Below are 25,911 nucleotides of genomic sequence, written 5' to 3'. Positions count from 1 at the left end.
CCTTCTGTGAACAGAATCAAGGAATGGCACTGAGAGAGGAGTTAGTGGGTAGAGAGCTTGCTCTAAGAAAGCAGGAGGCACAGGACTAGGGGCGGTGACCCCAGCACTGCAGGGGTGTATCAAGCAGAAACAATGAGCTCCAGGTTCAGTAAGAGATCCTGCCCCCAAAACACAAGGACTGGGTATAAAGATTGTGTTTATCTCTGGTCTCTGTACACACGTACAAGAGTGAGTTCACACACACACACACACACACACTCACTCACTCACTCAGTGAAGAACTCAGTCTGTATGGCTCTTGAATGGATGCTGTTCACCCACAGTCCATTTCAATATCAACCCCACAGAACAGAAGTTCAGAAACCTGTTACAGAAAGAACCAGATCCTTACAAATATCACTACTGAGGTCTTGAGTCAACACAGACATATAGACTTGTTTTCCCTCTATCTCTTGTTGAGACAAGGTCAACACCTAACTGTCAATTTTTAAAAAGACATAGTCTTAACTAGCACAGTTTCTGTTAGAATTCTCTGATCTTCTCAGACTACCTGGTACTGAGATCACAGGCGAACCTGCACACTGTAACGTGAATTTTACAAAATTAATTCGTTTATGAAATATTCAACTTTGCTTTACTTTTTTCTTCCTCCTCCAACAACAACAACAAAACAAAACAAAACAAAACAAAAAAAAAGCAAAAAACACTTTGGTCTTTCCCCGAGGCCACAGATCTCCAGGGCCCATAGGTTGAGAAGAACCGCTCTGCCTGACCAGCAAGGCCCTCCTGTGGACGCGCCCATCTTTGCCGTCACGAGTCTCCTCCCCTAGGGGGCGGGGCCCGCGCAAGCGCGACCCGGGCTCAGGAGGAGGCGGGGCAGACGCGGCTCTGACTTCCAACATGGCGCATGCAGGTGGCGGAGGCTCCGCGGGCCGGGGATTCGGTGGCTCCCGCTGGGGTCGTTCGGGCTCCGGGGGGCACGAGAAGCTGCCGGTACACGTGAGTGATAACACCAGCCTCCTCCTGGGGACCTGGACCCCCGCGGGATGGCGCCCCGCCGTGCGGCCCCGCCTCGGCCTCCCCTCTGCGCAGCCGGGGCCCGGGGACCCCACACCCCTTCCGTAGAATCCTTCGGTCTTCGCGGCGGCCCCTCGGTTTCCCCCTAACAACTCATTCCCTCCGCTTCTCGGACTTCTCAGAGATGCGGCGGTCCTTCTCGACATCCCCCGGTCATTCCTGCGGTCCCTGTCATTCCCGGGACCCTACGGTGCGCCCCGAAAACCCGCGGTCCTCTCAGTTGGCCCTTACTTACCCTTACCGCCCCTCGGTCTTCTAAGGGATTTCGCGACATCCCCGAGACGCTTCGGTCTTTCCCGCCGATCCTCGGACCAACCCGGAACTCCTCGAGGCCCTTCGGGATTACCCGCTGGCTCTCAGTCCTCCCAGGCGGCCGTCGGTCCTCCCCGGAACACCGCAGTTATCCTTGGCGGCCCTCGGCTGCCCCTTGCCACCCCTTTCCTATCCCTGGCCTTCCATCCCTCAGTCTCCTCATCGCTCAACCCCCGACCCACCCATGGCCTTCTTGTTCCCTGCAGGTGGAGGACGCTCTCACCTACCTCGACCAGGTGAAGATCCGTTTTGGTAGTGACCCTGCCACCTACAATGACTTCCTGGAGATCATGAAGGAGTTCAAAAACCAAAGGTAATCAATCTGGAGGGCCTTGTATAGCCAGAAGCGGTGGGCTGAGTCCTCCAACCCCCAAACCAACTACACTGTGGTCCCTCAGCTGGTGATCTTGCACAGGATTGGAGGGCACTGGGAGCCTCTTCTAAAACAGTCACAAGATGAGGTAGTTCTGAGGAACTGATGGGAATTTCTGGGAGGGATGAAGGAATTAGGGAATCGAGGCCTAGACAGGGAGTGTTGGGTGTAGTTTTTATTTAAAATGTTGATTTGGGGGTAAGATGTCTCAGTGGGTAACAGTGCCTGCCACCAAATCTTACTACCGGAGTTCCAGCCCCAGAGAGAAGAGAACTCAGCTGTTGACCTACCTGCCCTTGAGATCTGTGGTACACCCCAAATGCAGAAAATAAGTAGGGTACAGATTTTGATTGTTTCGGGAAGCATTTTTGTTAATGCTGCAAGAAAACATTACTTATGAGGGGTATGCACAATCTCTTCTTAACTCTTGTCCCTAAGATGCTTTTCATAGCACTGATCTGGAACCAGTGTGGAACTGTTTGTACACACCGAGCAGTTAGGTGTCTTGGGTTGCCTCTGAGTTATGCCTATCTGTGTTTTCTAGAACCTTCTGGGAGGGGTGGCTTGGTTTAGGTAAGGGGCCCACTCTAGTGACAGGTGGGTGGAGCTAGGACCAAGGTTATCAGTCTGTCAGCTTCCCACAGATCTTGGTACTGACTTGCCTGTCTGCTCTCAGGAAGTGTGGAAGGCCTGGGCTGTTTTCTTGTGGATATTCAGGGTATTGAGGCCAGAAGAAGACCCTCATGCCATTCCAACTTTACCAGTCTCCCAACTTGAAGGCTCTGGTGTTCACATACTTCCTTTAGTAAAACAGAATGTATCCTCACCCTTCCCTAATTCATAAAATATGAGGGAATTTCTCACTTTGCTTGGAAAACTGTGTCTTCCTGTTGAGTCTCAGCCCAGCATACAACTCTTGGGACATTTTCAGAATTGGGCCCAGGTCTGGAAATACAGTTATGTAGTTATATACACACCCTCGCTCTTTCTCTCTCTCTCTCTCTCTCTCTCTCTCTCTCTCTCTCTCTCTCTCACACACACACACACACACACCCACACACACAAGTATTTTATATATATATATATATATATATGTATATGACCTAGCCACAGATGGTCTCACATGGTGGGGCTCATTTTGTTAGTGGGACATGGTGGTTCATACCGTTAATTTCAGGCAGAGGCAGGCAGGCATATGGAGGCCAGCCAGGGCTACACAGAGAAATCCTGTCTCTAAGGGAAAAAAAAACAAAACATGTTGGGTGGTGATCTGGGGACATCTGGGCAGTTTACTCCCAGGATGCCTGCCCACTTGCATTTCTTTTTTTCCAGCATTGACACCCCTGGTGTGATCAGGCGTGTTTCCCAGCTCTTCCATGAGCACCCGGATCTCATCATGGGGTTTAATGCTTTTCTTCCACTTGGATATCGTATTGACATTCCGGAAAATGGCAAGTTGGACATCCAGTCGCCTCAGAGCAGCCAGGTAGGCTTTGCTTGAGTGATGTGTACCTCAAGAGTCTCACAGGAGCACAAGTAGGCATTTGTGATGTTGCTGAAAGCCTTTATACAGCTTGTTCTCTTTCTAGGTTCTCTAGTGGCTGGCCAGACAGAAATACAGAGACAGGCTTTATGTCCCATCAAGTATAGTAGGTGGCATGTGGTTCATTGTGGGATAGTACACTTAACATGGGCAAAGTCTCCCGGGATTAGTCCCTAGCCCTTGGGGGTGGGCATGTAGGGATGAGATTTCAGGGTCATTGAATCACTAGTTGCTGAGATCTGGTCTTATGGCTTTCCCAACAAGTCTACCAGGCCAAAGTATGCACTGGCGTCTTAGAGCTTCCATTGATCTCAGGCCACCAGTAAAACTGAGGTGGCTGAGCTATATGCATGGGAATAGCTGTTTCTCTCACTGTGTCATCAGATTGCTAAAGGCCCTTTTCTCAGCTCAGGCTTGGGCTCAGCAGCCTGCTGTGTGTAGTTCTCCACTCTGCAACTCACACCGTAGCTTACACAAGTCTGAACCTTATCCTCATGCCTCAGTCTTCAAGTGCTAGGATAATATGAGAGCTGTTAACCACAGGCTTTCACTGAGGTTGGAGTAGGGACTCAGGAAAGATGGTGTGGCCCCACAGGCTCTCTAAGTGGCTCCTGTGTAAGTTCAGGAGTAAGGCTTCTTCTCTGGGTCTCTGGGGGTGAAAGTGGATGTGTACCCATACACTTGGGTGGTAAATCCTGTGCTGGAGATGATGGATTCAGGCTCATTGATGAGGCCAAACAAGGAGCCTCAGGGAGCATCCATCTCTGCCTCCAGAGTACTGGGACTGCCAGTGTGCACCCCATATCGGCTGTTCCCATGTGTGCTAGGGGTCACATCCAGGCCCTATGTTTGCCGGCCAAGCACATTACCAGCTGTAATGTCCTTCCATCTCTGGGCCCCATTTTCTCATGGCTTGCCCTTTCCCGGTCACAGGCACCCTTTTGGCCGTCCAGTTTGTTCATGCCGCGGTCAACCGAATCATCCCTACCTCCAATGGCTTCATGGCCCCCACAAGCCATGGCTACCTCATCCGCGAGCGCTTCCAGTGCCCGTCAGCCAGAGCCTCCCAGCAAGACCCTCTCAAGAACTTCAAGAAGGCAGTGTGGCTGGTAAAGACCAGGCAGAGGGAGGTGCTGGCTGCGACAGAGGCCCCCCAGGATGCAGAACCAGTGGCTGTAGAGGCAAAGGAATCAAAATCAAATAAACGCTCACAGGTCTGCCTCATACTCTGAAAGCCTGTCAAGGCAGGGGCTGCAGCAACTTAGTCGTGACTTACCTGGTGGAAGCCAACTGACCCTCTCTGTAGGGGCCATGTGGACCCCAGCCTTTCCCTCAACCATCTTCCATTTTCTTCACAGCTTTTTCCATGGGGTTCTCAGGCCTTCTCCCCTCAGGTTAGCAGTAGCCTGCATCTCCTACCTTACTCTGAAACTTGGATCAAAGCCTTGGCTCTGCCTCTTCGTCCTAGTGACGAAACTCTTATCCTTGGTACAGTCACTAGCTCTGAGATCTGCAATCACTGTGGTGACTTGGTCGAAGTGTTGTGTGGTGGAGAGACTGTTGTGAGCGTTGTTCTGTCTTTGTAGCAGTGAGCCTCCTGTAACAGCCTATAATCCATACTGCAAAGCCACGCACAGCATAGTTAGCCTGTCTGCAGCTCATGCTCTGAGACTCAAAATGGTGTGTATAAAACAAAACAAACAAACAAACAAAACCCTCCCATTGGGTGGTGGCATAGCCTTCAATCCCAGCATCCAGGAGGCAGAGGCAGGAGGATGCCTGTGAGTTTGAGGTCAGCCTTAGGTTACATAGTGAGTTTCAGGATGGCCACAGCTATGTGGAGAGAGAGAGGGGGAGAGACAGAGAGAGAGAGAGAGAGAGAGCGAGAGAGAGAGAGAGAGAGAGAGAGAGAGAGAGAGAGAGAGAGAGAGAGAGAGAGCTGGTGCTGGCTCAGGACTAAGATTTCCAGTGTGTGTCCCAGAACACATGAGCATTGTACACACTGTCACCAACCCCCAGGGAACAGGCTATTCTTGTCTCTTCCATTGCTGTGACCAAAAAAAAAAAAAAAGCAACTCAGGAGGAAAGGGTTCACCTGGCTTCTACCCCCAGGCCACACACAGTTTGTTCTTGCGGGAAGTCAGGGAAGGAAGTCAAGCAGGAACTGAAGGCAAGCCTGTTGGCTTTTGCACACAGCTTGTCCTTTGACTAGGGGACTCACTTGGCCACAGACATACAGCAGTATCTCAGTCACTGTTCCATTGTGATTGTCAAGAGACCTCATAACCACTGCAGAGCAGTTAATGGGGGAGGGGACTTGTTTATGGTCTCGGAGGCTTAGTGCACTGTCATCCCAGCACATGGCAGGAATAGCTGAGAGATATATCATGAGAATCCTTCCAAACATTTCCATTCCTGGTGGCCGGACACTCAAATATATATGCCTGTGTGAGCCATTGTCATTCAGGCCACAAGCCTGAATCACTGAGAATGTAGTTTGTGTCTTTCTCATGAGTAGCTAAGCTTTCCCATAAATCCAAGAACCACATGCCCAGGGAGTGGGGCTACCCACAAGGGCTCCCTCCTCTGTCAGTTAACAGTCAAGACAATGCTCCATGGACAGAACCACAGACCAGTCTGAAGGACAACCCTTCAGTTAAGACGTGATTCTCAGGTGATTCTCTAGGCTATGTGAAACTGACGGTTAAAACTAACAAGGTCACAGAGGATCCTGAACATTCTGGCTAGTTAGCTAGACACATCTGTGAGCTCTGGGTTTGAATAAGGTAGAAGAGAAGTCAGTGTTTATTTCTGATTCAGCCCCATGTCTTCACGTACACATGTACCCAGGCACGCATGTGCACAGGTACACTCATGATGCCCACACCGGCCTCCATCTGTAGCCAAAGGTGTAGTTCTTATCCTCCTGCCTCCATTTCCTGCTTGGACAACAGTCATGACCACTATGCCCAGCTAAGATGCTTGGCTCATTCAGTTCCCTGACACATCAGGACATGCTAGCATCCACCTTCCTGCCTTCTAGACCTTGAAGTGGCTCTCTCCACAGTGTCCACAGCAGTCTAGTGAGCCTGTCTTGTGCCTGGAGCCTGCTTCACTTCATGGGACACTAGATAGACTCGGCAAAAGCAGCAGTAGAAGACAGCCTGTTTCTCTGTTGGATACAGAACCAGGACTTGGTGGCAAGTGTTATTCCACGAGCCACGCCACGGCCTTCACTGGGGGATTCCAGGAAGGAGCAGCATTCCAGCTTCAAAATGAGGCCTTTGAAGACATCTTGTTTAGTTATATCTCAAGTAAGGGTTCCAAAGCATGCTTTAGCAATTCTGAAAACGTTAGTGTCAAATTTTATTTATAAAAAACAAAACAAAAAAAAAAAAAAAAAAAAAAAAACTAGGCGCTGGAGAGGTGGGTTCGTGGTTAAGAGCACTGACTCTTTCAAAGATCCTGAGATCAGGTCCCAGCATCCACATGGTAGTTCACAACCATCTGTAATGGGATCTGATGTCTTCTTCTGGTATGTCTGAAAACAACTGCAGTGTACTCACATAAAATAAATAAATCAAAAAAACAAAAAAACAGCACTGACTTCTCTTCTAGAGGTCCGGAGTTCATTCCCAGCAACGGCATGGTGACTCAAAACCATCTGTGATGAGATCTGATGCCTTCTTCTGCTGTGTCTAAAGACAGCTACAGTGTACTCATATACATTAAATAAATAAATATTAAAAAAAATACTGGTCATGGCAAACAGAGGTTGCCTGTTGCAGTAAATATTAAAAAACATAAGAAGGTTTATCTCTTTACTGGCCCTGAGGTCTCACTCCTTAGGCCCACCCCGCAAGCACCCGCGCCCGCACCTGCACCCGGTCCAAGCCGCCACCTGGATCTCACTTCGTTCATACAACTCACTTCCCTTGGCCGTTTACTACTGTCTGTTCTCTGACTCTGTCCAGGGGTATTTCTGTACCCCCAAATCCCACAAACACAACTCTACAGCCAAATAACTTTTCATACGGGTTTATGTATTCAATTCTCAATCCACAAACCCTCTACACAAGATTGTATCAAATAGACAAAGATACAAACTGCCCTTCTATATGAGATACTAGATCTATAAAATCCTTAATGTTCATAGCTATTTAACGCCAACCAATACCACCTGGGTCTAGCTGATCCTTGGGAACCTCCATCTTGCCAGGACCTCTCCTCCTCCTCTGACCTCTCATCCTCTGACCTCTTAGACCTCCCTTCTCTCCACTTCCCTTGCTCTGCCCAGTCACTGGCTTTCTTTTATTTTACTAATTAAAATGGGAAGGTAACCCTAACCTCTTGAGTTCATGACTTGGCTACCCTGCTGGGGAAAGTGGAATTAACGTTAAAATACAAACAGCTGCAGGACAATCTACAGTGGCCCAAGCCTTCAATCCCAGCACTTGAGAGGCAGAGGCAGGCAGCTCTCTGTGAGTGAGTCTACAAAGTGAGTTCAGGACAGCCAGGACTACACAGAGAATCCCTGTCTCCAAAAACAACAACACAAAAGGTCTAGAAAAATGGCCCAGCAGTTCAATTCATCCTAGCCCCTATATCAGGTGGCTCACAAAAGGTTCATGCTTGCACGTGTGTGCATGCACACACATAATTAAGATCAATATTTTTTAAAATGATGGGCCAATGAGCTGACTCTGGGTAGCAGCACTTGCTACTCAATCCTGATGAGCTGAGTTCAATCCCTGGCACCCAGAGGATGGAAGTAGAGAACTTCAGAGTTGCTGTCTGACTCCACACATTAACTAAGGCAATCACCATAATGATAACACCCCTGCCATGCAGTCATATACACACTAATAGTAATAATATAATAATAAAATTAAAGATCTACTTTAGATACATTTTCTTTTTTGTTTGGGTTTATTTGTTAGCTCTGAGACAATCTATGTAACACTGGCTGCCTCGGAACTCACTACGTGGGTCAGACTCTTGCCTCTGCCTCTAGAGTGCTGGGACTAAAGACCATTACACCCAGCAAAGTAGTTTACATATAACAGTTGTCCTCCCAGCAGTCAAGGCTATCCTGGGCTACACAGTGAGTTTCAGGATAGCCTGGGCTACAGTATAATACCCTGTCTGGAAAAATTAAAAAAGTAATAAAGAAGAAATTGGCCTTTGTGGATGTTAACAAGCTATGTGCTTTGAGGAAGACTGTAGCATGCTGTACCGACCAGCAGCAAGGGTAAAGCCCTCCTGTCCCCACCGTATACGTTCATACACGAATGCGACCACATCATGTGTCATGGAACACAGACCATGAAGGGCTGATTTTCTTTCTTCTTCTTCTTTTTTCTGTTTTCAGTGTCGTCTTCGGTTTTATTTTTCCAAATGCAACCTCTGTCAGCTATTGACATTTGACATGAGGCAAGTTGGGGTTGGTTCTATAGAAAACTTCATCTAAATGCTGGTCATGTGTCAGGTGAAGTCTAATGGAGAAAATGATACTATTATTCTTTTTTATTTTTAAAATCATTTTTGCATAAAGCTATATGAATATATTTTTGTCAGTACTTGATTTCTTTTAAAGGTTTGATAGTATGCATTGAAATCTTACTAGTTACAATGAGCATAAAGTACATGTAAAACAAAATGTAACATGGAAATAGTCAAAGTTTTCTTGGTGTGTAAAAAGGGTTCATTTTCAACTATCACTCTCAGACAACAGGGAAAACCGTCCTAAACAGGATTGTGATATCGCCTCTCTGGCTCATGGCATTATTAACATAATCTCTTTTAGGGTGTGTGGAGGATGGGGGAGTTATGGATGGGCCACGCCCCGTGCCCCTCACTGGGGGATTCTAGACAGGGGCTCCACCCCTAATTCAGCCAATCACTGGAGGACTCAAGGCAAGCCTCAGCCTAGCAGAGGTGTTTGAATCCTAGAACCTATTGCTTTCTTTATGAGCCTGACCAGATTGCAGCACAAACACTCTTGAGGACAGTGAGTTTATGTACTGCTATGGAATAGATCTGAAATGTACCCCAAAAGCCTACGTACAAAGTCTTTATGTGGGTGTCGTGATGCCCTCTGCTAATACCAGACTCAAAAGGCTGAGCCAAGAGGACAGCTAGTGTCTGAGGCTAGCCTGTGCTGCACAGTGGGATTTTTGTCTCAGAAAACCTAAAAACCAAAAGGAAAGGGGCCTATTCTCCAGGATGCTCCCACTAGGAGGAAGTGGAGCCTTTGGGAGGCCAGGTCTTGTGATAGGAAATTGAGTTACATGACACTGGAGGATATTGAAGGACTGCTCCTTTCCTCTTTCTTTCTGGGCCACCATGAGATAGGCAGCTGGTACCCCTCTGTGCTGCCTGCTATGGACCCAAAAACAAAGGGCCAGGTATGGCAGTACACGCCCTTAATCCCAGCACTCCGGAGGCAGAAGCAGGTGGATCTCTGTGAGTTCGAGGTCAACCTGGTTTACAGAATGACTAAAGAAAGCATGGAGGGGCAACTGTCCCACTTAAAAAAAAAAAAAAAAAAAAAAAAAAAGCCAATAAAACTTGGAGTCAAAATGAATCTTTCAGGCCATCGAGACAGCTCAGCGGGTAAAGGTCCTTGCCGCCAAACCTGATGACCTGAGTTTGGGCCTCAGAACCCACACTGTGGGAGAAAAGAACTGACTCCTATACACACAATAAACAAACAAACAACATTTCTTAAATGTACTCTATCTAGTTTTGGATTGAATACCTTGGATACATTTTCCAGGTTCAGAAAGCTAGAAATTGATTCATCCCCAAGGTGTAAATAATTAATTACACGAGGAGATGCTTAGCCATTTCAGGGGAGCCATGCAAGACACCCACCTCAGGTATAAGACTTAAGGCACATCTAGTAACCCAACACAGCGATTAAAAGCAATAAGCCTTTATTATATATAGTCCTTTTGTTTTGTTTTCCTGTAGATTTGTTCTTTTGAGACTGACTCTCTCTATGTTGCCCTGACTGGTTTGGACTGTCTATATATATATATATATATAAGTCTGGCCTTGAAGTCACAGAGATCCACCTTGTTTCTGCATTCTGAGTACTAGGATTAAAGGAATACACCAACACACCTGGCTCAAAGATTTTTGTTTTGATTATTTTTTACACTGTGTGGTTTGTGCATTGCCCAAATGTTAGAAGAGGTTGATGTCAGATCCCCTAGAGCAGGAGTAACAGGCAGTGGGCTGCATGGTGTGGGTGCTGGCAACAGGACTTGTGCCACCTATAAGAGCAGCAAGAATTCTTCTCTTTTAAAAATTTTAAATGTATTTTGTTATGTGTACAGCTCTTTGCCTGTATGTATGTCTGTGTACATGTGTACAGGGCCCATAGAGGCCAGAAGAGGACTTCAGATCTCTGGGACTAGAGTTACAGACAGTTGTGGGCCACTACGTAGGTGCTGGAATTTGAACCTAGGTCCTCTGCAAGAGGAGCCTGGACTCTTAACTGCTGAGCCATGGCTCCAGCCCCTGTGTTCTTGTGAGAGAGGTTCTTACGTATCCCAGGTTGTCCTGTGAGTATCCAGGTTTTCTGTCTCCATGCTCAACTTCCTTAGGAATGCTGGGAAGACAGATTTCAGCAACTGTATCTTGCTTTATGTGGATCATATTGAACTCAGATCCTAATACTTTCGTGGTACATGATTTACCCACCAACTCACCTCTTTGACCCCAAACAAAAATTTTAAATGATTTTTTTTTACATTTTTAGGGGTGTGTGTGCACATGTGTGCTTGAGTGTGCTGTTTGAATAAGAATGTCCTCCATAACCTTAAATGCTTCATTACTAGGGGGTAGAATTGTTTGAAAGGCTTCGAAGGATTAGAAGGTGTGGCTTTGCTGTCATTGAGATTTCAAAAGTTTAACACCACGTCTGCCTGCGTGCAGCCACTTTCCCACCACAATGATAGTGGATTCAACTTCTGAAACTGTGAGCCAGCCCCAATTCAATGCTTTCTTTTATAAGTATTGCCTTGGTCATGGCATCTCTTCAGAGAAATAGAACAGTGACTAAGACACTGGGTATGTGCCACAGCATACATATGTAGGTCAAGTCAGAGGACAACTTGCAGGACCCACTGTCTTAAGCTAGAGGACTGAACTCATATTACCAGGCTTGGCAGCTGTACTGGCTGGTTTTGTGTCAACTTGAAACAAGCTGGAGTTATCACAGAGAAAGGAGCCTCAGTTGAGGAAATGCCTCCATGAGATCCAGCTGTAAGGCATTTTCTCAACTAGTGATCAAGGGGGGAGGGCCCAGCCCATTGTGGGTGCTGCCATCCCTGGGCTGGTAGACCTGGGTTCTATAAGAAAGCAGGCTGAGCAAGCCATGGGTTGCAAGCCAGTAAGTCACATCCCTCCATGGCCCCTGCATCAGCTCCTGCTTCCTGACCTGCTTGGGTTCCAGTCCTGACTTCCTTTGGTGATGAACAGCAATGTGGAAGTGTCAGCTGAATAAACCCTTTCCTCCTCAACTTGCTTCTTGGTTATAATGTTTGTGCAGGAATAGAAACCCTGACTAAGACAGCAGCAAACACCTTTAACCCACTGAGCCATCTCAAAGGCCTTTAATCTATCTTTTGTTGTTGTTGTTGTTGTTAGTTTGTTTCTTTGTTTGACAGGGTTTTTCAGTGTAGCCTTGGCTGTCCTGGAATTCTCCATGTAGTAGACCAGGTTGACCTTGAGCTCAGAACCTCCTGAGTTCTGGGGGTTAAAGATGTGAGCCATTGCCATGTGGCTCCTTTAATTTTTATAGTAGATTTTTGTTGTTGCTTTGAGACAGGTTCTAATTGTATAGCTCAGGATAGCCTGAAGCTCATGCTGATCCTCCTGCCTCAGTCTGTACAAGCATAAGCCATGGTGCCTAGCTTCAATTTTTTAAAATCATTTTCTTCTTCACAGCCACATTGAGAGAAAGTTCCAAGGGATTTGTGCCCCAGTCTTCCTGCTCCACACACAATCAGATTTCTCATAGCTCTTCTCCCTGAGCAGAGCAGGATTTGTGTAAACAGGAGTTCTGACTCAGCACTCAATCTGCACCCTGGGAAGAAGCTTTCTGGGGCAAGAACTTGGAGGCTAAGTTCGTTCTTTGTTGCTCAGTAACAAATTGTTGCAAGATCCATTCCACACCACTATGTTTTTATCTGGTTGTTCCTGTGGGTCAACAATTCCGCTCAGTGTCACAGGGCCCTTTGTTCAGTATCGCACAGGATGTCAGCTCCTCCAGGTGCTCAGCTCAAGGCCAGATCTCAGTTCCCAGGGACTTGCTTGTCTTTGGGAGCTAGCCAGCAGGTCTGATGCTCTTTCTTCTGCCACTGACTGGAAGGCTAACCCTTCTGTCAGGCGTCTGAGGCCAGGCCTAACTGGTGGTATACACTCCTTCCTCCTCTTTGCTGGGGCTATAGCTTGGAAATGCTGTCGCCGTAGCCCAGGCTGGCCTCAAACTAATGATCCTCCTGCCTCAGCCATGCCCAGCTTCTCTGTCTCTGTCAGTCTTTGTCTTTCTGTCTCGTCTGTATGTTTAGTCTCATGTGCATGGGATCATATGCACACATGTGCATATTCACTTGGAGGCCACTGGTTAGCCTTAGGTGTCTACTTTGACCACTTTTTATCATATGTACCTCAGGGTCTCTTGCTGTCCTTGGGTTTCTATTGCTGTGATGAAACTCCAGACAGAAAGCAGCATGATGCATGTGTGTGTGTGTTTACCCCACCTCACAATTGCACATAACAACCCTTCACTTAGGGAAGTTGGGACAAAGTAGGATCTGAAACAGGCTATGGAGGGTGCTGCTTACAGGCTTGCTCCCTGTGGGCTTGCTCAGCCTGTTTCTTAAACTCAGCAGGACCAGCAGCCCAGGATTGGCAGCACCCACAGTGGGCTGGATCGTCCCACATCAACCATCTGTTAAAAAAAGACCCCTGCTAAAATTAATAGATGGATAGATAGATAGATAGATAGATAGATAGATAGATAGATAGATAGAAAGGAAGGGGGCAGAGAGAGAGAGAGAGAGAGAGAGAGAGAGAGAGAGAAGGCCTCTGCAGATGGTTGATGTTCTCTCTTCCCAAATGACACAAAACTAACACTGTGGTTGCTTAACCTGACCAATGCAGCCATCCTAGCTAGCCAGCTTGCGCTATGATTCTGTCACCTCCGCTTAAATGCTGGTTACCATGCCTGCCAGAAAACCAGCTCTTCTGGGATCCTAAGCAATAAGCGTTTGTATAAAGCCCTGTTATTTTTGACATACTCAGTGATTGCTGGAGTTTGGATTTGGCTGGCAAGTGCACATCCTCACCATGTGAAGGCAGCAGGTGGAAGCTAAGGGGTGAGAGCTGATCAGGTTTATGTATATGTTCTTGTGTGCACGTAGGGGTGCATGTGTGTATGGATGCATGTGGGGGGCCAGAGGTACACATCAGGTAGTTTCTTCTATTGATTTCCTTCTTGTTTAAATTTAAAAGTTCTTTGTTTTATGACTGTATGATTGTCAGTTGGCGTGTATCTCGTGTTGTTCCTGGTACCCGCAGAGGTCAATGAAGACATCAGATCTCCTGAAACTGGAGTTATACGCAGTTGTGAGCCACCATGTAGGTGTTGGGAGCCGAGGATAGGTCCTCTGCAGGAGCAGCAAGTGCTTTTAACCAAGAATCACCCCCAGCCCTCTACCTCATTTCCTATTTTTAAGAGGGTGCCTCTTCCTGTCATAAGAATGACCAGATCACTTAGGTAGCTGACCAGTACTACCCCAGAATCCTTTTGCCTCCACCTCCCAAGTACTGGGCTTATGGGCATCATTACTGTGCCCAGCCATAAATATACTTATGAAAGGAAACATTTTTATATGAAAATAGAGGAAGGATTATGTATTTGATCAACCTCATCCACAAATAAATACAATATATTTTCTTTGTTTTGCATTTTAAAGATTAGTGGCTGGGACAAACTTCCTTGTTATGTCTGTGCTTTAAAATAACACTATCCTCATTGGCCTGTCTTTCCACAGGCCTATGAAAACTTTAAAAAAGGGGGGAAATCTGGAGTTGAGTATGGTGGCGCCTGTGAAGGCAGGAGGACCATAAGATTGCAAGTTGGAGAGTAACTTGATGAGGCCTCAGCTCAAAACATAAAGGGTCGGAAGTGTGGATCCTTAGAGGACTTGCTTAATGTGTGCAAGGCCCTGAGTCCTAGCCCTAGCTCCGCAAAAATAAAAATGAAGTCAGTCTATAATCAGAGGTCGCATGGTCCAGGTTTGCACCCTTCTGTGAACAGAATCAAGGAATGGCACTGAGAGAGGAGTTAGTGGGTAGAGAGCTTGCTCTAAGAAAGCAGGAGGCACAGGACTAGGGGCGGTGACCCCAGCACTGCAGGGGTGTATCAAGCAGAAACAATGAGCTCCAGGTTCAGTAAGAGATCCTGCCCCCAAAACACAAGGACTGGGTATAAAGATTGTGTTTATCTCTGGTCTCTGTACACACGTACCAGAGTGAGTTCACACACACACACACACACACACACACACTCACTCACTCACTCAGTGCAAGAACTCAGTCTGTATGGCTCTTGAATGGATGCTGCTCACCCACATCCCATTTCAATATCAACCCCACAGAACAGAAGTTCAGAAACCTGTTACAGAAAGAACCAGATCCTTACAAATATCACTACTGAGGTCTTGAGTCAACACAGACATATAGACTTGTTTTCCCTCTATCTCTTGTTGAGACAAGGTCAACACCTAACTGTCAATTTTTAAAAAGACATAGTCTTAACTAGCACAGTTTCTGTTAGAATTCTCTGATCTTCTCAGACTACCTGGTACTGAGATCACAGGCGAACCTGCACACTGTAACGTGAATTTTACAAAATTAATTCGTTTATGAAATATTCAACTTTGCTTTACTTTTTTTTTCCTCCTCCAACAACAACAACAACAAAACAAAACAAAACAAAAAAAAAAAGCAAAAAACACTTTGGTCTTTCCCCGAGGCCACAGATCTCCAGGGCCCATAGGTTGAGAAGAACCGCTCTGCCTGACCAGCAAGGCCCTCCTGTGGACGCGCCCATCTTTGCCGTCACGAGTCTCCTCCCCTAGGGGGCGGGGCCCGCGCAAGCGCGACCCGGGCTCAGGAGGAGGCGGGGCAGACGCGGCTCTGACTTCCAACATGGCGCATGCAGGTGGCGGAGGCTCCGCGGGCCGGGGATTCGGTGGCTCCCGCTGGGGTCGTTCGGGCTCCGGGGGGCACGAGAAGCTGCCGGTACACGTGAGTGATAACACCAGCCTCCTCCTGGGGACCTGGACCCCCGCGGGATGGCGCCCCGCCGTGCGGCCCCGCCTCGGCCTCCCCTCTGCGCAGCCGGGGCCCGGGGACCCCACACCCCTTCCGTAGAATCCTTCGGTCTTCGCGGCGGCCTCTCGGTTTCCCCCTAACAACTCATTCCCACCGCTTCTCGGACTTCTCAGAGATGCGGCGGTCCTTCTCGACATCCCCCGGTCATTCCTGCGGTCCCTGTCATTCCCGGGACCCTACGGTGCGCCCCGAAAACCCGCGGTCCTCTCAGTTGGCCCTTACTTACCCTTACCGCCCCTCGGTCTTCTAAGGGATTTCGCGACATCCCCGAGACGCTTTGGTCTTTCCCGCCGATCCTCGGACCAACCCGGAACTCCTCGAGGCCCTTCGGGATTACCCGCTGGCTCTCAGTCCTCCCAGGCGGCCGTCGGTCCTCCCCGGAACACCGCAGTTATCCTTGGCGGCCCTCGGCTGCCCCTTGCCACCCCTTTCCTATCCCTGGCCTTCCATCCCTCAGTCTCCTCATCGCTCAACCCCCGACCCACCCATGGCCTTCTTGTTCCCTGCAGGTGGAGGACGCTCTCACCTACCTCGACCAGGTGAAGATCCGTTTTGGTAGTGACCCTGCCACCTACAATGACTTCCTGGAGATCATGAAGGAGTTCAAAAACCAAAGGTAATCAATCTGGAGGGCCTTGTATAGCCAGAAGCGGTGGGCTGAGTCCTCCAACCCCCAAACCAACTACACTGTGGTCCCTCAGCTGGTGATCTTGCACAGGATTGGAGGGCACTGGGAGCCTCTTCTAAAACAGTCACAAGATGAGGTAGTTCTGAGGAACTGATGGGAATTTCTGGGAGGGATGAAGGAATTAGGGAATCGAGGCCTAGACAGGGAGTGTTGGGTGTAGTTTTTATTTAAAATGTTGATTTGGGGGTAAGATGTCTCAGTGGGTAACAGTGCCTGCCACCAAATCTTACTACCGGAGTTCCAGCCCCAGAGAGAAGAGAACTCAGCTGTTGACCTACCTGCCCTTGAGATCTGTGGTACACCCCAAATGCAGAAAATAAGTAGGGTACAGATTTTGATTGTTTCGGGAAGCATTTTTGTTAATGCTGCAAGAAAACATTACTTATGAGGGGTATGCACAATCTCTTCTTAACTCTTGTCCCTAAGATGCTTTTCATAGCACTGATCTGGAACCAGTGTGGAACTGTTTGTACACACCAAGCAGTTAGGTGTCTTGGGTTGCCTCTGAGTTATGCCTATCTGTGTTTTCTAGAACCTTCTGGGAGGGGTGGCTTGGTTTAGGTAAGGGGCCCACTCTAGTGACAGGTGGGTGGAGCTAGGACCAAGGTTATCAGTCTGTCAGCTTCCCACAGATCTTGGTACTGACTTGCCTGTCTGCTCTCAGGAAGTGTGGAAGGCCTGGGCTGTTTTCTTGTGGATATTCAGGGTATTGAGGCCAGAAGAAGACCCTCATGCCATTCCAACTTTACCAGTCTCCCAACTTGAAGGCTCTGGTGTTCACATACTTCCTTTAGTAAAACAGAATGTATCCTCACCCTTCCCTAATTCATAAAATATGAGGGAATTTCTCACTTTGCTTGGAAAACTGTGTCTTCCTGTTGAGTCTCAGCCCAGCATACAACTCTTGGGACATTTTCAGAATTGGGCCCAGGTCTGGAAATACAGTTATGTAGTTATATACACACCCTCGCTCTTTCTCTCTCTCTCTCTCTCTCTCTCTCTCTCTCTCTCTCTCTCTCTCTCTCTCTCTCACACACACACACACACACACACACACACCCACACACACAAGTATTTTATATATATATATATATATATATGTATATGACCTAGCCACAGATGGTCTCACATGGTGGGGCTCATTTTGTTAGTGGGACATGGTGGTTCATACCTTTAATTTCAGGCAGAGGCAGGCAGGCATATGGAGGCCAGCCAGGGCTACACAGAGAAATCCTGTCTCTAAGGGAAAAAAAAACAAAACATGTTGGGTGGTGATCTGGGGACATCTGGGCAGTTTACTCCCAGGATGCCTGCCCACTTGCATTTCTTTTTTCCAGCATTGACACCCCTGGTGTGATCAGGCGTGTTTCCCAGCTCTTCCATGAGCACCCGGATCTCATCATGGGGTTTAATGCTTTCCTTCCACTTGGATATCGTATTGACATTCCGGAAAATGGCAAGTTGGACATCCAGTCGCCTCAGAGCAGCCAGGTAGGCTTTGCTTGAGTGATGTGTACCTCAAGAGTCTCACAGGAGCACAAGTAGGCATTTGTGATGTTGCTGAAAGCCTTTATACAGCTTGTTCTCTTTCTAGGTTCTCTAGTGGCTGGCCAGACAGAAATACAGAGACAGGCTTTATGTCCCATCAAGTATAGTAGGTGGCATGTGGTTCATTGTGGGATAGTACACTTAACATGGGCAAAGTCTCCTGGGATTAGTCCCTAGCCCTTGGGGGTGGGCATGTAGGGATGAGATTTCAGGGTCATTGAATCACTAGTTGCTGAGATCTGGTCTTATGGCTTTCCCAACAAGTCTACCAGGCCAAAGTATGCACTGGCGTCTTAGAGCTTCCATTGATCTCAGGCCACCAGTAAAACTGAGGTGGCTGAGCTATATGCATGGGAATAGCTGTTTCTCTCACTGTGTCATCAGATTGCTAAAGGCCCTTTTCTCAGCTCAGGCTTGGGCTCAGCAGCCTGCTGTGTGTAGTTCTCCACTCTGCAACTCACACCGTAGCTTACACAAGTCTGAACCTTATCCTCATGCCTCAGTCTTCAAGTGCTAGGATAATATGAGAGCTGTTAACCACAGGCTTTCACTGAGGTTGGAGGAGGGACTCAGGAAAGATGGTGTGGCCCCACAGGCTCTCTTAAGTGGCTCCTGTGTAAGTTCAGGAGTAAGGCTTCTTCTCTGGGTCTCTGGGGGTGAAAGTGGATGTGTACCCATACACTTGGGTGGTAAATCCTGTGCTGGAGATGATGGATTCAGGCTCATTGATGAGGCCAAACAAGGAGCCTCAGGGAGCATCCATCTCTGCCTCCAGAGTACTGGGACTGCCAGTGTGCACCCCATATCGCTGTTCCCATGTGTGCTAGGGGTCACATCCAGGCCCTATGTTTGCCGGCCAAGCACATTACCAGCTGTAATGTCCTTCCATCTCTGGGCCCCATTTTCTCATGGCTTGCCCTTTCCCGGTCACAGGCACCCTTTTGGCCGTCCAGTTTGTTCATGCCGCGGTCAACCGAATCATCCCTACCTCCAATGGCTTCATGGCCCCCACAAGCCATGGCTACCTCATCCGCGAGCGCTTCCAGTGCCCGTCAGCCAGAGCCTCCCAGCAAGACCCTCTCAAGAACTTCAAGAAGGCAGTGTGGCTGGTAAAGACCAGGCAGAGGGAGGTGCTGGCTGCGACAGAGGCCCCCCAGGATGCAGAACCAGTGGCTGTAGAGGCAAAGGAATCAAAATCAAATAAACGCTCACAGGTCTGCCTCATACTCTGAAAGCCTGTCAAGGCAGGGGCTGCAGCAACTTAGTCGTGACTTACCTGGTGGAAGCCAACTGACCCTCTCTGTAGGGGCCATGTGGACCCCAGCCTTTCCCTCAACCATCTTCCATTTTCTTCACAGCTTTTTCCATGGGGTTCTCAGGCCTTCTCCCCTCAGGTTAGCAGTAGCCTGCATCTCCTACCTTACTCTGAGAACTTGGATCAAAGCCTTGGCTCTGCCTCTTCGTCCTAGTGACGAAACTCTTATCCTTGGTACAGTCACTAGCTCTGAGATCTGCAATCACTGTGGTGACTTGGTCGAAGTGTTGTGTGGTGGAGAGACTGTTGTGAGCGTTGTTCTGTCTTTGTAGCAGTGAGCCTCCTGTAACAGCCTATAATCCATACTGCAAAGCCACGCACAGCATAGTTAGCCTGTCTGCAGCTCCTGCTCTGAGACTCAAAATGGTGTGTATAAAACAAAACAAACAAACAAACAAAACCCTCCCATTGGGTGGTGGCATAGCCTTCAATCCCAGCATCCAGGAGGCAGAGGCAGGAGGATGCCTGTGAGTTTGAGGTCAGCCTTAGGTTACATAGTGAGTTTCAGGATGGCCACAGCTATGTGGAGAGAGAGAGGGGGAGAGACAGAGAGAGAGAGAGAGAGAGAGAGCGAGAGAGAGAGAGAGAGAGCGAGAGAGAGAGAGAGAGAGAGAGAGAGAGCTGGTGCTGGCTCAGGACTAAGATTTCCAGTGTGTGTCCCAGAACACATGAGCATTGTACACACTGTCACCAACCCCCAGGGAAAAGGCTATTCTTGATTCTTCCATTGCTGTGACAAAAAAAAAAAAAAAACTCCAAAAGCAACTCAGGAGGAAAGGGTTCACCTGGCTTCTACCCCCAGGCCACACACAGTTTGTCCTTGAGGGAAGTCAGGGAAGGAAGTCAAGCAGGAACTGAAGGCAAGCCTGTTGGCTTTTGCACACAGCTTGTCCTTTGACTAGGGGACTCACTTGGCCACAGACATACAGCAGTATCTCAGTCACTGTTCCATTGTGATTGTCAAGAGACATCATAACCACTGCAGAGCAGTTAATGGGGGAGGGGACTTGTTTATGGTCTCGGAGGCTTAGTGCACTGTCATCCCAGCACATGGCAGGAATAGCTGAGAGATATATCATGAGAATCCTTCCAAACATTTCCATTCCTGGTGGCCGGACACTCAAATATATATGCCTGTGTGAGCCATTGTCATTCAGGCCACAAGCCTGAATCACTGAGAATGTAGTTTGTGTCTTTCTCATGAGTAGCTAAGCTTTCCCATAAATCCAAGAACCACATGCCCAGGGAGTGGGGCTACCCACAAGGGCTCCCTCCTCTGTCAGTTAACAGTCAAGACAATGCTCCATGGACAGAACCACAGACCAGTCTGAAGGACAACCCTTCAGTTAAGACGTGATTCTCAGGTGATTCTCTAGGCTATGTGAAACTGACGGTTAAAACTAACAAGGTCACAGAGGATCCTGAACATTCTGGCTAGTTAGCTAGACACATCTGTGAGCTCTGGGTTTGAATGAGGTAGAAGAGAAGTCAGTGTTTCTTTCTGATTCAGCCCCATGTCTTCACGTACACATGTACCCAGGCACGCATGTGCACAGGTACACTCATGATGCCCACACCGGCCTCCATCTGTAGCCAAAGGTGTAGTTCTTATCCTCCTGCCTCCATTTCCTGCTTGGACAACAGTCATGACCACTATGCCCAGCTAAGATGCTTGGCCCATTCAGTTCCCTGACACATCAGGACATGCTAGCATCCACCTTCCTGCCTTCTAGACCTTGAAGTGGCTCTCTCCACAGTGTCCACAGCAGTCTAGTGAGCCTGTCTTGTGCCTGGAGCCTGCTTCACTTCATGGGACACTAGATAGACTCGGCAAAAGCAGCAGTAGAAGACAGCCTGTTTCTCTGTTGGATACAGAACCAGGACTTGGAGGCAAGTGTTATTCCACGAGCCACGCCACGGCCTTCACTGGGGGATTCCAGGAAGGAGCAGCATTCCAGCTTCAAAATGAGGCCTTTGAAGACATCTTGTTTAGTTATCTCAAGTAAGGGTTCCAAAGCATGCTTTAGCAATTCTGAAAACGTTAGTGTCAAATTTTATTTATAAAAACAAAACAAAACAAACTAGGGGCTGGAGAGGTGGGTTCGTGGTTAAGAGCACTGACTCTTTCAAAGATCCTGAGATCAGGTCCCAGCATCCACATGGTAGTTCACAACCATCTGTAATGGGATCTGATGTCTTCTTCTGGTATGTCTGAAAACAACTGCAGTGTACTCACATAAAATAAATAAATCAAAAAAACAAAAAAACAGCACTGACTTCTCTTCTAGAGGTCCGGAGTTCATTCCCAGCAACGGCATGGTGACTCAAAACCATCTGTGATGAGATCTGATGCCTTCTTCTGCTGTGTCTAAAGACAGCTACAGTGTACTCATATACATTAAATAAATAAATATTAAAAAAAATACTGGTCATGGCAAACAGAGGTTGCCTGTTGCAGTAAATATTAAAAAACATAAGAAGGTTTATCTCTTTACTGGCCCTGAGGTCTCACTCCTTAGGCCCACCCCGCAAGCACCCGCGCCCGCACCTGCACCCGGTCCAAGCCGCCACCTGGATCTCACTTCGTTCATACAACTCACTTCCCTTGGCCGTTTACTACTGTCTGTTCTCTGACTCTGTCCAGGGGTATTTCTGTACCCCCAAATCCCACAAACACAACTCTACAGCCAAATAACTTTTCATACGGGTTTATGTATTCAATTCTCAATCCACAAACCCTCTACACAAGATTGTATCAAATAGACAAAGATACAAACTGCCCTTCTATATGAGATACTAGATCTATAAAATCCTTAATGTTCATAGCTATTTAACGCCAACCAATACCACCTGGGTCTAGCTGATCCTTGGGAACCTCCATCTTGCCAGGACCTCTCCTCCTCCTCTGACCTCTCATCCTCTGACCTCTTAGACCTCCCTTCTCTCCACTTCCCTCGCTCCGCCCAGTCACTGGCTTTCTTTTATTTTACTAATTAAAATGGGAAGGTAACCCTAACCTCTTGAGTTCATGACTTGGCTACCCTGCTGGGGAAAGTGGAATTAACGTTAAAATACAAACAGCTGCAGGACAATCTACAGTGGCCCAAGCCTTCAATCCCAGCACTTGAGAGGCAGAGGCAGGCAGCTCTCTGTGAGTGAGTCTACAAAGTGAGTTCAGGACAGCCAGGACTACACAGAGAATCCCTGTCTCCAAAAACAACAACACAAAAGGTCTAGAAAAATGGCCCAGCAGTTCAATTCATCCTAGCCCCTATATCAGGTGGCTCACAAAAGGTTCATGCTTGCACGTGTGTGCATGCACACACATAATTAAGATCAATATTTTTTAAAATGATGGGCCAATGAGCTGACTCTGGGTAGCAGCACTTGCTACTCAATCCTGATGAGCTGAGTTCAATCCCTGGCACCCAGAGGATGGAAGTAGAGAACTTCAGAGTTGCTGTCTGACTCCACACATTAACTAAGGCAATCACCATAATGATAACACCCCTGCCATGCAGTCATATACACACTAATAGTAATAATATAATAATAAAATTAAAGATCTACTTTAGATACATTTTCTTTTTTGTTTGGGTTTATTTGTTAGCTCTGAGACAATCTATGTAACACTGGCTGCCTCGGAACTCACTACGTGGGTCAGACTCTTGCCTCTGCCTCTAGAGTGCTGGGACTAAAGACCATTACACCCAGCAAAGTAGTTTACATATAACAGTTGTCCTCCCAGCAGTCAAGGCTATCCTGGGCTACACAGTGAGTTTCAGGATAGCCTGGGCTACAGTATAATACCCTGTCTGGAAAAATTAAAAAAGTAATAAAGAAGAAATTGGCCTTTGTGGATGTTAACAAGCTATGTGCTTTGAGGAAGACTGTAGCATGCTGTACCGACCAGCAGCAAGGGTAAAGCCCTCCTGTCCCCACCGTATACGTTCATACACGAATGCGACCACATCATGTGTCATGGAACACAGACCATGAAGGGCTGATTTTCTTTCTTCTTCTTCTTTTTTCTGTTTTCAGTGTCGTCTTCGGTTTTATTTTTCCAAGTGCACCCTCTGTCAGCCATTGACATTTGACATGAGGCAAGTTGGGGTTGGTTCTATAGAAAACTTCATCTAAATGCTGGTCATGTGTCAGGTGAAGTCTAATGGAGAAAATGATACTATTATTCTTTTTTATTTTTAAAATCATTTTTGCATAAAGCTATATGAATATATTTTTGTCAGTACTTGATTTCTTTTAAAGGTTTGATAGTATGCATTGAAATCTTACTAGTTACAATGAGCATAAAGTACATGTAAAACAAAATGTAACATGGAAATAGTCAAAGTTTTCTTGGTGTGTAAAAAGGGTTCATTTTCAACTATCACTCTCAGACAACAGGGAAAACCGTCCTAAACAGGATTGTGATATCGCCTCTCTGGCTCATGGCATTATTAACATAATCTCTTTTAGGGTGTGTGGAGGATGGGGGAGTTATGGATGGGCCACGCCCCGTGCCCCTCACTGGGGGATTCTAGACAGGGGCTCCACCCCTAATTCAGCCAATCACTGGAGGACTCAAGGCAAGCCTCAGCCTAGCAGAGGTGTTTGAATCCTAGAACCTATTGCTTTCTTTATGAGCCTGACCAGATTGCAGCACAAACACTCTTGAGGACAGTGAGTTTATGTACTGCTATGGAATAGATCTGAAATGTACCCCAAAAGCCTACGTACAAAGTCTTTATGTGGGTGTCGTGATGCCCTCTGCTAATACCAGACTCAAAAGGCTGAGCCAAGAGGACAGCTAGTGTCTGAGGCTAGCCTGTGCTGCACAGTGGGATTTTTGTCTCAGAAAACCTAAAAACCAAAAGGAAAGGGGCCTATTCTCCAGGATGCTCCCACTAGGAGGAAGTGGAGCCTTTGGGAGGCCAGGTCTTGTGATAGGAAATTGAGTTACATGACACTGGAGGATATTGAAGGACTGCTCCTTTCCTCTTTCTTTCTGGGCCACCATGAGATAGGCAGCTGGTACCCCTCTGTGCTGCCTGCTATGGACCCAAAAACAAAGGGCCAGGTATGGCAGTACACGCCCTTAATCCCAGCACTCCGGAGGCAGAAGCAGGTGGATCTCTGTGAGTTCGAGGTCAACCTGGTTTACAGAATGACTAAAGAAAGCATGGAGGGGCAACTGTCCCACTTAAAAAAAAAAAAAAAAAAAAAAAAAAGCCAATAAAACTTGGAGTCAAAATGAATCTTTCAGGCCATCGAGACAGCTCAGCGGGTAAAGGTCCTTGCCGCCAAACCTGATGACCTGAGTTTGGGCCTCAGAACCCACACTGTGGGAGAAAAGAACTGACTCCTATACACACAATAAACAAACAAACAACATTTCTTAAATGTACTCTATCTAGTTTTGGATTGAATACCTTGGATACATTTTCCAGGTTCAGAAAGCTAGAAATTGATTCATCCCCAAGGTGTAAATAATTAATTACACGAGGAGATGCTTAGCCATTTCAGGGGAGCCATGCAGGACACCCACCTCAGGTATAAGACTTAAGGCACATCTAGTAACCCAACACAGCGATTAAAAGCAATAAGCCTTTATTATATATAGTCCTTTTGTTTTGTTTTCCTGTAGATTTGTTCTTTTGAGACTGACTCTCTCTATGTTGCCCTGACTGGTTTGGACTGTCTATATATATATATATATAAGTCTGGCCTTGAAGTCACAGAGATCCACCTTGTTTCTGCATTCTGAGTACTAGGATTAAAGGAATACACCAACACACCTGGCTCAAAGATTTTTGTTTTGATTATTTTTTACACCGTGTGGTTTGTGCATTGCCCAAATGTTAGAAGAGGTTGATGTCAGATCCCCTAGAGCAGGAGTAACAGGCAGTGGGCTGCATGGTGTGGGTGCTGGCAACAGGACTTGTGCCACCTATAAGAGCAGCAAGAATTCTTCTCTTTTAAAAATTTTAAATGTATTTTGTTATGTGTACAGCTCTTTTGCCTGTATGTATGTCTGTGTACATGTGTACAGGGCCCATAGAGGCCAGAAGAGGACTTCAGATCTCTGGGACTAGAGTTACAGACAGTTGTGGGCCACTACGTAGGTGCTGGAATTTGAACCTAGGTCCTCTGCAAGAGGAGCCTGGACTCTTAACTGCTGAGCCATGGCTCCAGCCCCTGTGTTCTTGTGAGAGAGGTTCTTACGTATCCCAGGTTGGCCTGTGAGTATCCAGGTTTTCTGTCTCCATGCTCAACTTCCTTAGGAATGCTGGGAAGACAGATTTCAGCAACTGTATCTTGCTTTATGTGGATCATATTGAACTGAGATCCTAATACTTTCGTGGTACATGATTTACCCACCAACTCACCTCTTTGACCCCAAACAAAAATTTTAAATGATTTTTTTTACATTTTTAGGGGTGTGTGTGCACATGTGTGCTTGAGTGTGCTGTTTGAATAAGAATGTCCTCCATAACCTTAAATGCTTCATTACTAGGGGGTAGAATTGTTTGAAAGGCTTCGAAGGATTAGAAGGTGTGGCTTTGCTGTCATTGAGATTTCAAAAGTTTAACACCACGTCTGCCTGCGTGCAGCCACTTTCCCACCACAATGGTAGTGGATTC

General features: G+C 47.3%; 2 protein-coding genes across 2 annotated transcripts; both read left to right on the top strand.

The window, feature by feature from the left end:
- Positions 1 to 887: 887 nt before the first annotated feature.
- LOC308429968 (paired amphipathic helix protein Sin3b-like) lies at positions 888 to 7,029 on the top strand. The gene is made up of 4 exons (XM_080929033.1): positions 888 to 999; positions 1,596 to 1,702; positions 3,095 to 3,248; positions 4,239 to 7,029. Exons 1-4 carry the CDS (start codon positions 901 to 903, stop codon positions 4,416 to 4,418), a joined length of 540 nt encoding a protein of 179 aa, XP_080785159.1. The 5' UTR covers positions 888 to 900; the 3' UTR covers positions 4,419 to 7,029.
- An 8,491-nt stretch (positions 7,030 to 15,520) lies between these two features.
- Positions 15,521 to 21,665, top strand: LOC308430018 (paired amphipathic helix protein Sin3b-like). Its single transcript, XM_080929099.1, has 4 exons — positions 15,521 to 15,632; positions 16,229 to 16,335; positions 17,745 to 17,898; positions 18,889 to 21,665. The coding sequence occupies exons 1-4, from the start codon at positions 15,534 to 15,536 to the stop codon at positions 19,066 to 19,068; spliced, it is 540 nt and encodes a 179-aa protein (XP_080785225.1). The 5' UTR covers positions 15,521 to 15,533; the 3' UTR covers positions 19,069 to 21,665.
- Positions 21,666 to 25,911: the final 4,246 nt, after the last annotated feature.

This window comes from Micromys minutus (genome assembly GCF_963924665.1).
Source record: "Micromys minutus genome assembly, chromosome: 14".
NCBI lineage: Eukaryota > Metazoa > Chordata > Mammalia > Rodentia > Muridae > Micromys > Micromys minutus.
This window is presented reverse-complemented; position numbering and strand designations above follow the sequence as displayed.